The 15,559-nt window shown below is 42.9% G+C and overlaps 2 protein-coding genes across 10 annotated transcripts in view; one reads left to right on the top strand and one right to left on the bottom strand.

Annotated features, from left to right (window-relative positions):
• The window catches only part of URB2 (URB2 ribosome biogenesis homolog), a 43,960-nt gene extending 31,635 nt beyond the window's left edge, over window positions 1–12,325 (bottom strand). For 3 of the 4 annotated variants that reach the window (XM_049881189.1, XM_049881191.1, XM_049881192.1), the window contains exons 1-3: window positions 12,245–12,325; window positions 4,493–4,631; window positions 2,045–2,221 (exon numbers count right to left, since the gene is read on the bottom strand). In XM_049881189.1, coding sequence (XP_049737146.1) covers window positions 2,045–2,221; window positions 4,493–4,618 — 303 coding nt within the window. In that variant the 5' untranslated portion in view covers window positions 4,619–4,631; window positions 12,245–12,325. Of the gene's footprint in view, window positions 1–2,044; window positions 2,222–4,492; window positions 4,632–5,870; window positions 6,075–12,244 lie in introns of all 4 variants that reach the window. The other variant, XM_049881190.1, reaches the window with a different exon arrangement.
• Window positions 12,326–12,406: 81 nt separating this feature from the next.
• Window positions 12,407–15,559, top strand: part of TAF5L (TATA-box binding protein associated factor 5 like) — a 32,484-nt gene continuing 29,331 nt past the window's right edge. The window contains exons 1-3 of one of the 6 annotated variants that reach the window (XM_049881197.1): window positions 12,407–12,658; window positions 13,018–13,066; window positions 13,492–14,282. Coding sequence is in view for 1 of the 6 variants with exons in the window: in XM_049881193.1 (XP_049737150.1) it covers window positions 13,064–13,066 (3 nt within the window). In the remaining 5 variants the exon portion in view is untranslated. Of the gene's footprint in view, window positions 12,659–13,017; window positions 14,283–15,559 lie in introns of all 6 variants that reach the window. The other 5 variants (XM_049881193.1, XM_049881199.1, XM_049881198.1 and 2 more) reach the window with 5 other exon arrangements.

The following is a 15,559-nucleotide window of genomic DNA, read 5'->3' as shown; positions in this document are numbered from 1 at the left end:
AGAGATTAAACAAGAAAGTGAGCAAGCAGGGATAGGTGCCATGCTACGTGACGATCATTCAGGAGCCAAGGAACAGAAACTGGACAAGGACCTTCCCCTGAGCTGATAAGAGACAGAAAGTCTTCTTAAACCAGCATACCGAATTCTGACTTTTAACCTCCTGCAAGAAAATTAATTTACGTTTGTCACAGCCAAAAAAAAAAAGAAATCGAAAGACTTATTGCATTGGGCAAATCTGCTGCAAAAGATCTCTTTAAAGTGTTAAAAAACAAAGATGTCACTCTGAGGACTGAGGTGCACCTGACCCAAGCCATGGCATTTTCAGTTGCCTCATATGCATGTGAAAGCTGGACAATGAATAAGGAAGACCAGAGAAGAGTTGATGTTTTTGAACTATGGTGTTGGCGAAGAATATTGAATATACCGTGGACTACCAGAAGAATGAACAAATCTGTCTTGGAAGAAGTACAGCTAGAATGCTCCTTAGAAGCAAGGATGGCAAGACTTTGTTTCACGTACTTTGGACATGTTGTCAGGAGGGACCAGTGCCTGGTGAAGGACATCACGCTTGGTCAGTGAAAGAGGGGAAGACCCTCAATGAGATGGACTGACACAGTGGCTGCAACAATGGGTTCAAGCATAACAACGATTATGAGCATGGTGCAGGACCGGGCAGTGTTTTGTTCTGTTGAGGATGGGGTCATTATGAGTTGGAACTGTCTTGACAGCACCTAAACAAGATTCTCTTCTCTTTCACTTCTCAAAGGATAGTTTTTGAGTAATCCACTTTGGTGACCATGGGTCGATTGTATGTAAAAAAGTGACGTAATTTAAAGACCCACTAAAGCCTGTGACCCATCAGGCAGCTAAGCTATTTAATCCTTCACTGTAACGAGCCCCTCTCCACTTCCTTTTTCTGCCTTCAGGCTCCTGTGCGTGAGGCTCACAGTGGTTCACAGTGTGGGCTTTGTAATCAGGTAAATCTAGGTTCAAACCCCGGCTCCACCACTTACAAGCTGTGTGATTTTAGGCACTTTAACCTCTGAGCTTCGTTTCCTCATCTATAAAATGGAGGTAAGATCCTTAAACAAAACCATGCATGGAAAGCACTTTAGGCACAGTTGCCGGAGCTTACTAAGCGCTTCCTGTTGGTGGTTTTATTGTCACTATTCTCATGGTATTCCAAAATATTCGATTTCAACAATGAAGCCCATGCTTCTGAGCTGAGGCTTCAGAATCACTTAGAGTTAAAAACCTTTGAGGAAATCTATATTTAGATTTTGGCCTTTCATCTTTCTCCAGGCCCAAGAGAAAGGCTGAAAAGCAAAATCACAGAGTAGTGTAATTTGCTGGCTACCTTTTCCAATTAAAAAGGTAACCAAAAGCCTGTTTATGAAATAGCCCCAAACTTTTCTTGAATATTAAATATCAAAAAGTGCTTAGTACAGTGTAAGCATATAATGGGCACTCAGTAAATGACAGCTGTCATTATGACTCTAGCAATTATTATTTCCCTCTCCTCCCCTACCTTAACATTCTTGCATCTTCACGTAACTGATCCTAAAACAAATAACTTTCCAGTAGTATTAACTGCCTAACCTTTGACTGAGATTGTGCTATTTTAATAGAATCAAATCTATTTTCAGAACTTACCTGTAACTTCTAAAATTACATTTACATAGACTAACTCAATTACCTAACTCAAGTTTCATATAACTTCCAAATTAAAAATGTCACATAACCTGCTATTGAGTCAGAACCACAATCTCTGAGTATCTTTCTACCCAAATTCGTACTCTGAAACATTAAAATGAATCAATTTTGGACACCAGGATTCATTTGCCTGTGTAAAATCATTTGGCGGCAAAGGCGAAAGAAGGAAAATGCTACTAGGGGAGTAGTGAGGAAGAAATGTGGTACATTCGTAGAGGCAAAAATTCAAGGAAGCCTGGTAGGTCTCACATCTCCCAGGAGGCTGAAAACAGGGAGTCAACTGAGACACACGCAACACACACAGGATTGTTCTAAAAAGACTGTTAATTACCTTGACTAGTGAAATCTGAAGGTTAATCGTCTTTCCATTCTTGAGGAGACTCTGCAATTTTCTGCTATGTAGAATGTTATCTATATAGATCCACAGCCTTTCGACAATGTCTTCCTCCAGTTCAAGTTTTTTCTTATAAAATGCAACCAATGACTGTCTTGCCCAATCAAGTAATACCTGAATTTGGAGGAAATGTACTCTGAAAATAAATGAACTTCTCTGGCAAGAGATATTTTTACATTTAGGGTGATAGTCAAGTCATAACCAAATTCAACTCCCAGAAGAAAAAAATTGTCCCTAAGAACTTACCTTTGGTAATATTATATTACATAAATGTTTTGGTATCTTAAAATGTTTATTATCAAAGAATCAATATAAAGTTGGAAAAATGCTTTAATTTTTGTCTCTGTCTGTAGCCAACAAATAAATTTTAGGTGAAACGCTAACATGTCTTATCCCGTTCTCTCAAGTTACACTATGTTTCAAAAGTCATAAGCACAACAGCAATTGCTTGGTGTGATGGTTAAGATTGTGTGTCAACTTGGCTGGGCCATGATTCTCAGTGTTTTGGCAGTTGTGTAATGTTGTGATCACTTTCCTGTTGAAATCTGATGTGTGATCACCCCCATGATGGAATCGACTGAGTGGTACTGGCAGGGGTGGGGCCCGTGGTGGCTCACCACCCCCTCAGCCTTCATCTCTCTGCCTTCCACGGTCTACTTCCTTTTCCTGCTCACCTTGCAAAGGTTGTTGGCTTGTTCTGGATCCAGCAGCTGTCTCTTGTCTGACCTCCGGTTCTTGGGACTTGAGCTAGCAGCTCACCTGTCCATCTTGGGATTCGCCCATCTTCATGGCCTGCGAGCAAGAGTCCTGCTCCCCGACCCACCTATCTTGGGTTTGCCTGTCCCTGCAGCTATGTGACTCAGGAAAAACCTGTCAACCTTGGGGATTACTCAACCATCAAAACCTGTGAGCGGGATCCCTGCTCTCTAACCTGCTCATCTTGGGTTCACCAGCTTCTGGGACTCCATGAATTGGCAAAGGACTCTATCATGATCCAAGGACTTGGGACGTTCCAACCCCTGCAATTGCGTGAGCTCTTTCCTTAATATAAAAGTCTATCTATATATATTTATACGCATTACTGGTCTTGCTTCTCAAGAGAACCCAGCCTAAGATACCTGGAATGGTCAAACAAACAAAACAGTTGCCACTGAGTTGATTCTAACTCATGGCAACCCCAGGTGTGTCAGAGCAGAACTGTGTTCCATAGGGTTTTCAATGGCTGATTCTTTGAAGTAGATCGCTTGTCCTTTCTTCCAAGACACCTCTGGGTAGACTCAGACCTTCCAACCTTTCAGTTAGCAGCCAAGTGTATTGACTGTTAGTACCACCTAGGGTCCAGAGAGTAAGCTCCAGAAGACTAGGGCTTATGTCCTGGCTTTTTGACATCACCTGCAGCTAAGCTCTAAGTCTACTTACCTAAACTAGAAAACAGTCCGTGTGAAATAATGTATGAGTGCTTTACAAAAAGCAGTGTTGTCTATGGACAGTTTCCATTACTGTGACATGTTTCTTTATTCATAAAACACTGGGGAAAGGCAGTGAGGCCTCAGTTCATGCTATAGAACTGTCATAAAAGTATAAATGAGGACAGATGCTAGAAAGAAAAAAATAAAACTCTTGGGATAAGTATGATGGAGGCCTTGATCAAATCATCTGCCACCAACTTCCCCTTCTGTCTTATTCTTATGCAGCACTTACAAGGTGACTATCACACTGCCAAGATGATCCTCCTGTATGCAGCTAGGTTTAGAAAGCAGTAGATACAACAGTTGACCTACACACTATACTTTGTCATCATTTAGCACGTGTAAGCCATCGTTGATACACTTTGTGCTGTAAGCATCTGGGTTTATGTTAGTCCAATTTCATGAGCTCATTGACCTGGTATCTCTCTTCTATTAACGGTATTATCTGGCCAAATAAGCTTGAGAAATGTTAACTAAGAGCAAGTCATTCTTGGTAGTTTCTCTACTTCCCAATTTTTAATTTATCACATGCCAAAGATTTTTAACAAAGCACCAATAAGCAATTGCTTATAGTGCATCATTTTGGATTTACATACAAATGGAACTAACTACAGGCTTTCAGAACCTAACTTCTGTAACCTAATTCCCAATTTGTTCATTAGTACATATGCTTAATTTGTAATAGAAGTAATATTTCCTAACATAAAAAAATGCTACATGAGGTTTTATAACAGAAAAGCTTTGTTAATGAAAACACCTGACTCATTATTTCAACTGACATTACCTTTAACTTTCAACAAAGTTTCCTCCATTAAATATCAATATGCAACTTACACGTGCAGTAGCTGTTTTAGGTTTTAAAAATACAAGTTTCAAAAAAAAAACATATATATGGGTAAGTTTCACTTTAACTTACTTGTTCTTTATTTGGAAGGAAGCACTGGTGGGAAATCCAAGCAAAGTGAGCTAGTTTTAGTTTATCTTCCCAGGAAGTTGTCTTGCTTTTAAGCTTAAAGGAAATGCCAGAATAAACAGCAGCCATTGCTACACTTTACCTGTAATTAAGAACAACAGAACCACAGTTACCAGAGGAAAGGAAATAATAAAGGTCAGGGCAGAAATAAATGAAATAGAAAACAGAAAAACAACAGGAAGAATGAACAAGACTGGAAGTTGGTTCTTTGAGAGGCCCAGTAAAGTTGATAAACCAATGGCCAAACTGACAAAGGAAAAAAATGACAAGATGCAAATAACCAAAATAAGAAATGAGAGATGGGTGACATTACAATAGAACCAACTGAGATAAAAAGGATCATAAAAGAAAATTATGAAAAACTATACCACAATAAGTTTGAAAACCTAGAAAGGATGGGCAAATTCTAGAAACACACTACCTACCTAAACTAACAAAAATAGAGGTAGAAAATCTATACAGACCCATCAAAAAAGAAGAAATTGAAGAGGTCATTAAAAAAAAAAAAACTCCCCAAAACAAAAAAAAGACATGGTCCAGATAGCTTCACTGGAGATTTCTACCAAACATTCAAAGAGGAGTTGGCAGCAATTCTACTCAAAATATTACGAGAAGATAGAAAAGGAAGGAATACTCTCTAATTCATTCTACAATGCCAGCATAGCCCCAATACCAAAGCCAGGCAACACCACAAAAAAGAAAATTATAGTCCAATATTCCTCATGAATATAGACATAAAAATTCTCAACAAAATTCAACAGCATATCAAAAAAATAATACATCCTGATCAAGTGGGATTCATACCATGGATACAAGGATGGTTCAACATTAGAAAATCAATCAATGTAATTCACCACATAAATAAAACAAAAGAATCACACGATCATCTCAATTGACACCAAGAGGGCATTTGATAAAATCCAACACCAATTCCTGATAAAAACTCTAAGCGAAACAGGAACAGAAGAGAAATTCCTCAACATAACTGAGTGCCTACGTGCAAAAGCCACAGCCCACATTTTCATCAGTGGAGAAAGGCTGAGAGCCTTCCTCTTGAGGACGAGAACAAGACAAGGATGCTCTTTATCACCACTCTTATTTAATATTGTATTGAAGTCCTAGCCAGAGCACTAAGGCAAGAAAGGGAAATAAAGGGTATCCAAACTGGAAGGAAGAAGTAAAACTATCATTTGCAGACGACATGATCCTATACATGGAAAATCCCAGAGGCCACACAAGAAAGTGGAGTAACAGGAGGTGTCTGCTATAACAGAAATACCAAAAGTGGATGGCTTTAACAAAGAGAAGTTTATTTCCTCACAGTAAAATAGGCTAAAAGTCCCAATTCAGGGTGTCAGCTCTAGGGTAAGCCTTCCTCTGCTGGCCTTCTCATCAATCTTCCCCCAGACTAGGAGCTGCTCCATGCAGGGACCCTGGGTCCAAAGGACGCACTCTGCTCCAGGCGCTGCTTTCTTGATGGTATAAGGTCCCCGACTCTCTGCTTGCTTCCCTTTTGTTTTATCTCCTTTAAGATAAAAGGTGGTGCATCAGGGATGTGACCTTATAAGGGTGTTACAATCCCACCCTCATCCTCTTTAACATAAAATTACAATCACAAAATGGAGGACAACCACATAATTCTGGGAATCATGGCCCAGCCAAACTGAAACACATTTTTCGGGGGATATTATTCAATCCATGACAGGAGGATTCAGCAAAGTGGCAGGGTAGAAGATCAACACACAAAAGTCATTTGGGTTCTTCTACACTAATAATGAAGATTCCAAAAAGGAAATCAAGAAAACAATACCATTTACAACAGCCCCCAAAATAATAAAATACCTAGGAATAAGCCTAACTAGGGACACAAAAGACTTATACAGGAAAACTATAAAATGCTACTGCAAGAAATGAAAAGAGATTTACATAGGTGGAAAAAATTCCTTGCACATGGATCATTAGACTTAACATTGTGAAAATGTCAATACTATCAAAAGTGATCTATAAATATAACACAATTCCAATCCAAATCCCAAGAACATTCTTTAATGAAGTGGAAAAACTAATCTCCAACTTTCTATGGGAAGGAAAAAGGCCCCGAATAGCTAAAGGAAGACTGAAGGGGAATAACGTCGGAGACCTCACATTTCCCAATCTCAAAACTTACTATAAACCAAAAAAAAAAAAAAATTAAACCCATTGCCGTCGAGTCGATTCCAACACATAGTGACCCTATAGGACACAGTAGAACTGGCCCAAAGGGTTTTCAGGAAGCGCCTGGTGGATTCAAATTGCCAACCTTTTGGTTAGCAGCTGTAGCTCTTAACCACTACGCCACCAGAGTTTCCAAAACTGACTATATAGCCATGGTAATCAAAACAAAAAAAAAAAAAATTTTTTTTTTTTTTTTTTAATCAAAACAGCCCAGTACTGGTTCAATGACAGACAAATGGAATACAACTGAGAACCCAGAAGTAAATCCACCCATCTATAGGGCAACTAATCTTCAACAAGGGCTCAAAGTTTATTCAATGGGGAAGAAACAGTCTCTTTAACAAATGGTGCTGGCAGAGAACTGGATACCCACTTGCAGAAAAATGAAACAGGATTCATACCTCATACCATGCACAAAAACTAACTCAAAATGGATCAAAGACCTAAATGTTAAAGTTAAACCTATGAAGTTCCTGGAAGATACCACAGGGACAAAACTAGGAGACTTAATATTTGGCACAGCTTGTCAAATACAACTAAAAATGCAAAAATGACAGAAGATAGATAACTGGGACCTCCTAAAAATTAGATACCTATGCTCATCAGAAGGCTTTACCAGATGAGTGAAAAGAGAACCGACGGACTGGGAAAAAATCTTCGGCAATGCATATCTGATATGGGACTGATCTTTAAAATACATAGAAAACTTAACAACAAAAAGACAAACAATCCAAGGACATAACAAACACTTCACCAAAGAGGACATTCAGGGGGCCTATAAATACCTGAAAAAATGCTCATGATCATTAGCCATTAAAAAAAAACCTGTTGCCATCCAGTTGATTTCAACTTATAACGACCCCACAGGACAGAGTAAAACTGCCCCATAGGGCAAAACTACGAGATATTACCTCAGACCCACAAAGATGGCAATGATAGGAAAAAAAAAAAAGCAGAAAACAAATGCTGGCAAGGTCGTGGGGAGATTGGAAGTCTTACACATTGCTGGTGGGATTATAAAATGGTACCACCACTATGAAAAACAGTATGGCACTCCCTCAGAAAGCTAAAAATAGAAATACCTTACGATCCAGCAATCCAACTCCCAGGTATATATCCAAGAGATGTAAGAGCAGTGGCACGAATAGACACATGCACACCTACGTTCACTGCTGCATTATTCACAATAGCAAAAAGAAGCAAAACAACCTAAGTGCCCAACAACAGATAAATGGATAAATTATGGTACATACACACACTGGAATACTATGCAACTACAAAGAATAACGAGGAGTCCACCAAACATCAGATAACATGGAGGAACCTGGAGGACATTATACTGATTGAAGTAAGTCAATCACAAAAGGACAAATACTATACGGTCCCACTATTATAAAAAGTCAAGAACAGACATACACACAGAAAGCAACACTTTGATGGTTACCAGGAATGGGAGGGTGAGAAGGGGGAAATCACTTTCTGGATAGTAGATACTTGTTATTTTTGGTGAAGGGAAAGGCAATACCAAATATGGGTAAAGTCAGCACAACTTGACCAAGGTAAATAAAAACACTGAGAAATACAAAAGAAAAAGGGACAATTTTGGTGAATGCTATAACACACATAATTTTGGAACAACAGTAACAAGAACCAAAATACGTGGTTACGTAGGTAGATATGTATGCACACGTGTGTAAGAAGGCATGGGTGAGTAAATGCATGTGCACGTATAGGTGTATCTGTGTTGTTGTTGTTGTTAGGTGCCGTCGAGTCGATTCCAACTCATAGCAACCCTATGCACAACAGAACGAAACACTGCCCGGTCCTAAATCATCCTTATAATTGCTGTTATGCTTGGAGAAGGACATCATGCTTGGCAGAGTACAGAGTCAGCGGAAAAGAGGAAGACCCTCAACGAGGTGGACTGACACAGTGGCTGCAACAAGCTGTTATCTATAGGCATGTGTACATACATGTTTGTGTGTGCTGCAGATAGATCCATAACAAAGCACATATGGGCACATTTATGGAGGCTTCCCAGATATATCCAAACAACTCATGGGATCAGTTTACTGGGGTAAAGGGCATGGGATCATAGTCTCAGGGACAACTTAGTCAACTGGCATAACTTAGTTCATAAAGATAATGTTCTACATCCCGGTTGAATAAGTAGCGTCTGAGGGCTTAAAAGCTTGCAAGCAGCCATCTAAGATACAACTATTAGTCTCTACTCCTGTGGAGCAAAAGAGAATGAAGAAAATCAAAAGCTCAAAGAAGAAACTAGTCCACAGGACTAACAGCCCACAGAAATCATGGCCTCTTCTAACCTGACACCAGAAGCAGATGGTGCCCGGCTACCACTACCGACTGTTCTGACCAGGGACACGATAGAAGGTCCCAGATAGAATTGGAGAAAGATGTAGAACGAAATTCAAACTCCTAAAAAAGTCATCACCCAAAAATACCCTTTGAACTTGGAACTGAAGCTACTTCTGGAGGTCACCTTTCTGCCAAATAGTAGATTGGCTTTTAAAATAAACAATATCAACCGTGAGCAACGCGCTCCCTTAAACAATCAGGAAAGGTGTGCGTCAGGGTTGTATCCTTTCACCATACCTATTCAATCTGTATGTTGAGCAAATAATCCAAGAAGCTGGACTATGTGAAGAAGAACGGGACATCAGGATTGGAGGAAGACGCATTAACAACCTGCGTTATGCAGATGACACAACCTTGCTTGCTGAAAGTGAAGAGGACTTGAAGCACTTACTAATAAACATCAAAGACCACAGCCTTCAGTATGGATTACACCTCAACATAAAAAAAACAAAAATCCTCACAACTGGACCCATAAGCAACATCATGATAAATGCAGAAAACATTGAAGTTGTCAAGGATTTCATTTTACTTGGTCCACGATCAAAACCCATGGAAGCAGTGGTCAGGAAACCAAAGACGCACTGTACTGGGCAAATCTGAGGCAAAAGACCTCTTTAAAGTGTTAAAAAGCAAAGATGTCACCTTGAAGACTAAGGTGGGCCTGACCCAACCCGTGATGTTTTCAATAGCCTTATATGCACGTGAAAGCTGGACGATGAACAAGGAAGACCAAAGAAGAACTGACACCTCTGAATTATGATGTTATCGAAGAATATTGAATATACCTTGGCCTGCCAAAAGAACGAACAAACCTGTCTTGAAAGAAGTGCAACCAGAATGCTCCTCAGATGCGAGGACTGTGCATATAGTCAGAAGTAATCAGTCCCTGGAGAAGGACATCATGCTTGGTAAAGTAGAGGGTCAGCGAAAAAGAGGAAGACTTTCAACGAGATGGACTGACACAGTGGCTGCAACAATGGTCTCAAGCATAACACCGATTGTGAGGATAGTGCAGGACTGGCAGTGTTTCGTTCTGCTGTACACGGGGTCGCTGTGACATGGAAACGCCCTGATGGCACCTAAGAACAACATAGGGGACCAAACAGTCAGCATTTACCCTAAAGCAAAGATGAAAAGGTAAGGAGGGAAAGGGAAGCTAGATCAATGGAAAGAGAACAAACACAATTGAAATAATGAGAATACTGATATATTGTTAAAATTGTATCATGGAATAATTTGTACAAAAATTGTTAAATGGGAACCTAATTTGCTGTGTGTAAATTTAACCTAATACACTCACATACAAAACCCCAATGGAAAAAGCGCTGTATATGATCAAACTCAACAAGCACCAGAAAATGAATAGTGTATACCTTATTGTCTACATAACATTTACCCAAAAAACCAGACTGCCATCAAGTCCATTCCAACTCATAGCGACCCTATAGGACAGAGTAGAACCGCCCCATGGGGTTTTCAAGGAGTGGCAGGTGGATTTGAAGTGCTGACCTTTTGGTTAGCAGCTGTACCACTTAATGACTGTGCCACTAGGGCTCCAACATAACATATTTAACGAACTAAAGCACATTGACAAAACTTCTGAAAATAGATCTACACATAAGATGCCTGAACCCAAAAATTTTCTGGTGGAAATTCAAACAAAAGCAAGCAACATATGGATCACACACATGTATAAATATTCCTGCTGTCCTCAAACTCAAGAGTTTCCCCAGAAATGAGTGTTCAAGAATTCAGCTGGGGAAAACATTTTGTTTCAATTACTTGTGGAAAGAGGTTTGTCAAACATGGTTTTAAATTTAAAAAAAAAATTTAAGCTTTTGCACAAATTTTCTAAAATACACTATGCACTATGTATTAGTACCAAACCCCAACCCAGTGCCGTCGAGTCGATTCTGACTCATAGTAACCCCACAGGACAGGGTAGAACTGCCCCATAGAGTTTCCATAGAGCGCCTGGTGGATCTGAGCTGCCGACCCTTAGGTTAGCAGCCGTAGTACTTAATCACTACGCCACCAGCCTTGGGTATGTACCAGCTCCATTAAACAGGTCAAAGAAATAAAGAAGCTACAATTGGGAGAAGGTAATATTTCCCCAAGTGAAAAAGAAACATATTAACCCAATCCCAATAGAAATATCATGATTTTAGTTGCATCAGTAATTTCCCACCACAAATTTATTCATTTATGTATAAACTTAAAAGCACTGATACACACTGCTTCCTAAAAGACTGCAAAAAGCATATAATTAAAAGCTGTAAAAATAGAATGCAATAAATTCATGGAAAAAAGCAAACATGCCAACCACCTACAATTATAAAACTGACATAAACTTGGCTTCTAGTTCCCTGACAGTTAAAAAAGGAACCATACCAGGTTAAATCATTTCCCTTATATAAAAGTAAACAAGCCTGTTCAAGAGAGAAAATTTTTCATGATACCCCGTAAAATCATCACAAATAAAAACAAAGTAGAACACAAATACCAAAAAAGATTGCAGCCCTATGATTCTAATCTAAGTTCTGTCAAAGCAAAAGCATTTGGCTGGATCTAGTCAGCGTTTTTCAAATCCAAGGGTTCCGAAGCCTTCGAGACCTTCAGAAGGTATTCTCAGTAAGCGCGTGGCGAAGGAGCGAACCCTGAGGAACATTTAAGGTCCGCACAGCACCCGTCAATCGGTTCACTGCCGAGAACAGGTGCAGTCACGTCCTGTCAGTTTCTCTGTGATGTCAAAACGCTCAACACCAACTGAACAACTATCTCCTAAACTTCTAAGCGCACCACGTTCGCCTGCCATCGCGCCGGCTCCAGGGGCCTAACGAGCGTTTGCTGCACTGGCTAAGGACGCCCGGGGCGCACTCCAGGGCCCCCAACGCCCGACCCGCTCTGGTGGGCTCGGCTCGTCTTGGCAGGGCGGCGGAGAGCAGTCCAGCTCCGGCAGCGACCCGGTTAGCACCAGGCGCTAGGACACGGCCCCAGCGAAACGGCAGGAGCCCCAGGGAGTCGCCGCAAGCAGGAGAAGGGCGAGCTGCAGCGAGTCCCGCCGGCCGCGCTCAGCACTGCGGCCCGGGGGTCGGCGCTCACCTGGCCGCCCGCTCCGGGCCCGGCTCCGCGGCTCCGCCGGCAGCACCACGTGGGAGACCCGGCCCCGAGCTTCTTCCGCCCCGACGCCGGCGGGGGCGGCGCGGGGGCGGGACGTCGGGCACGCCAGGCATCGCCAGCCGAGCGCCGAGGCGCCTCGCCCATTGGCGGAGACGGTTGCGCGTTGAGGGCCAAGCGGCCCAGCCCCGCGGGCCCGCTCCGTGTCAGTCAGTCATGGAGCGGCCGCCCGGAGCCGCCGCGCTGGCGGCGCGGAGCGGGGAGCGGGGGCCCGGCTGAGCCGGCGGTCGGAGCGAGGACCTGTCGCAGAGACAACGGAGGCGGAAGCGGCCCGATCCCGGAGGCGGCGGCGGCGGCGGCGGCGGCGGCGGGAGGAGCCGGAGCCGCCTGGGATGTTCAGTGAGTGCGGGGCGCGCGGGCGGGCGGGCGCGACGCGGAGGGCGCGCGGGCGGGCGGTGTCCCGGGCCGGAGCCGCGAGGCCTAGGCGGGGCGCGCCGCCTGCCGTCGGCCGCGTGGGGGCGGGGAGGCGCGGAGCCCCGGAGCCTGCTCCCCGCGCGCCGCGCTGGGCCCGGCCGCCGCCGCCGCCTGCGTTCCGCGGAGGCGCTTGCTGCTCTCGCCCGGGGCTGGTCCTGCGGGTGGCTCCGGGGCCGGGGAGCTGATGGGAGGGAGGCAGCTACGGGGAAGGGGTCGGAGCTGGACGGCCGAGCGCGCCGCGCCGCGCACCAGAGCCCAGAGCCGCGTTTCTTCTTCTTTTAAAGGAAAAACGAAGTGTCCTTTGGACAAACTCAGGATGAAACTTAGCACATGGTAACTGCGCGTGGATGGATGTGAGACCCATCTCCTGCGTGCGACACAGTAGATCTCGAGTCGGACTAGTTGCTGGAGGATACTGACCTGCAAGGCTGCCTTCTAGGTTTTTTAACGAATGACAGCTGCTTAACATTTGTACGTTTAGGGGATAGTCTTACTTTACCACCTTTTACTCGCAAATCTCCAGGGCTTTTCAAAATATGATCAGATAAGACGGTCTGAAATGAGTTGATGGTTAGAAATCGTGGTGTCATTTTAGACTTAGCGGAAGTGGAGTACAGGCACGCTTTATGCAATTCTATCAGTTGTGAAAGTGTTGTTATAATGTGGATCTCACAACTTGTATTGTTTTGGGATCAGAAAGTAAGTCTGCCAGTTCCGTTTAGCGTTCATCTTAAATTACCTCAACTCTGACCTTGCAGATTCAAATCTCTCAGTGGTAACTCCCGCTAAGAAACAGTTGGGCGCTGTGTTGAGAAGACAGTGAGGGCGGAGTTTGCCTCCTGTTAGGTGATACAAGTGAGTACTTGATGGGGAGGAGGGCGATACGAGGTGGCTCCACAGCCTTGGTCACAGCCCTGCTGAAAGTGGAGTAGGAAGGGAAATTTAACTTATGTTTATGGGGTAAGTGCATCGGGCCATATCTTTAAACTGTGGGAAGGTTCATGAGTGGATAGAACTTGGTAACCAAGTAGACCTAGGGTTGAAACTATGTATCCATCTGTGTAACCTCTCTGGGCCTTAATTTACTCATCTGCAAAAAGGAGTAATGCCTGATAATTTACAAGTGGACTTTAAAAAAAGAGAAACAAAGAAATATGTGCCCCTGAAACTACTGCCATGAGATAGTCTTTAAACCTTAAACCAAAAATATCCCCAGAAGTCATCTTAAAACCGAACAGCTTAACTAGTAAAAAAGGCCTGCCTTGAGCAGTGCGCGCTTTAGAGAATTAATCTGTGTGGGATCAAACCGACAACAGATAGGAACCTTAGGGGGCATGTGAGTTTGTGATAATGAGGGAGGAACGACTCAGAAAAGGAGGGTGAGAATGGTTGCACAATTCGAAGAACGTAATCAGTGTCACTAAATTGTCCATGTAGAAACTGTTGAATTCGTGTATCTTTTGCTGCGTATGTTCTCAACACCAACAACAAAATAAATAAAATCTAGGGGAAAAAAGACTGCGAAAATACCTGACATTTGAAAGACTCTGTAAGTATCAGCTATTATAATTTCCTTCTGCAAAATGCCTTCTGGGTTCTTTGTAGGCTGAAGTTTTTTGTGTTAAGTGGGCTGCATACTAGCTTTGGTTTTCTTTATGAATTATAAATCCTCCCTGCCTTGAAAATCAGTGTTAACTAGAAAAGCAAAAGGTGGGCTTGCCTTGAGTGTTTTTCCTTTTCATCAACGATTAGTGTCTCTTGGAATAGTTTTGTTGTTCCTGTCTCTAAATGTAGGGTTTGTGTGTGTTTCTGTGATTCTGAAACTAGGTAAAGGACTCACTTCACTGCTCAGTAACTTTGTTGTTGTTGTTGCAAATGGTATGCTAGGACCTATAAAGAACATCTTTGGGGGCAGGGAGGGGTTTTGGTTTTTGTTCATTTGTTTTAGCTGGAAAGGCCAAGGGGATAGTCTGCCTAACTAGCATGACTTACTGGACTGTACCAGATTCAAGCGTCCAGCCTCTCTTCCATGTGCTGCACTGATTGTTCTCTCAACAAGCATCTGTTAAGCTGCTGCTGTTGTGCTCCCCCAAGAAGCCCTTGGTCTACAGTAGGATCCTTTAAATAGCAGGATTCTGTAAAGGGTAGGAGCTCAAACCCTGCAGCCAAATGGCCTGAGTTCCAGCACTGCATAACCTTGGACAAATTTTCTCACTCCTTAGGCCTTCTCATTTGAAAAATAGTACGTACCTCATAGGGCTGTTGTAAGGATTAAAGGAGAGAATCTGTGTAAAGCACCTAAATGGTGTCTTCCTCGTGGTATGCCTCAGTGAATGTTAGGTATTAGTCGTGGTGGTAGTATAAGAAACAGGCCTAGTATGATGAGTGCTGTGAGAAAGGTTTGTTCCTGGGTGCAGTGGGTGGAAGGGCCTGTGATCAAGAAAGCCCAGCTGAGCTGTGAAGCATGAGTAGAATTCAGCCAAGCCAGGTTTGAGTGCCAATGTAGGGGGGACTCTGATTAATGGAGGGATATTACCAAAGCCCCCGAGGTGAGGACGTGGGTTGGGACCAGCTGGTAGAGTGAGGAAAGCCAAGAATTTGGTCTAGATAGGTAAGCAAAGGCCACATTAGTGTAACTTCAAAAATGACAGTGGAGGTTGAATTTTTTTCATTCTTAACACTAGTGGAGGCAATAGAAAGTTCTTGAGCTGAGCACAGATGAGATCAGATGAATTTTTGGAATGAATGAGCTTTCAGTAGCATGGAGATTGGATTGAAAGTGGGAAGGGGCACCTACTTGTTCCTACTGCTTCATGCCTGCCTTGT

Source organism: Elephas maximus, chromosome 3, assembly GCF_024166365.1.
Source record: "Elephas maximus indicus isolate mEleMax1 chromosome 3, mEleMax1 primary haplotype, whole genome shotgun sequence".
In the NCBI taxonomy this organism is placed as follows: domain Eukaryota; kingdom Metazoa; phylum Chordata; class Mammalia; order Proboscidea; family Elephantidae; genus Elephas; species Elephas maximus.
This window is presented reverse-complemented; position numbering and strand designations above follow the sequence as displayed.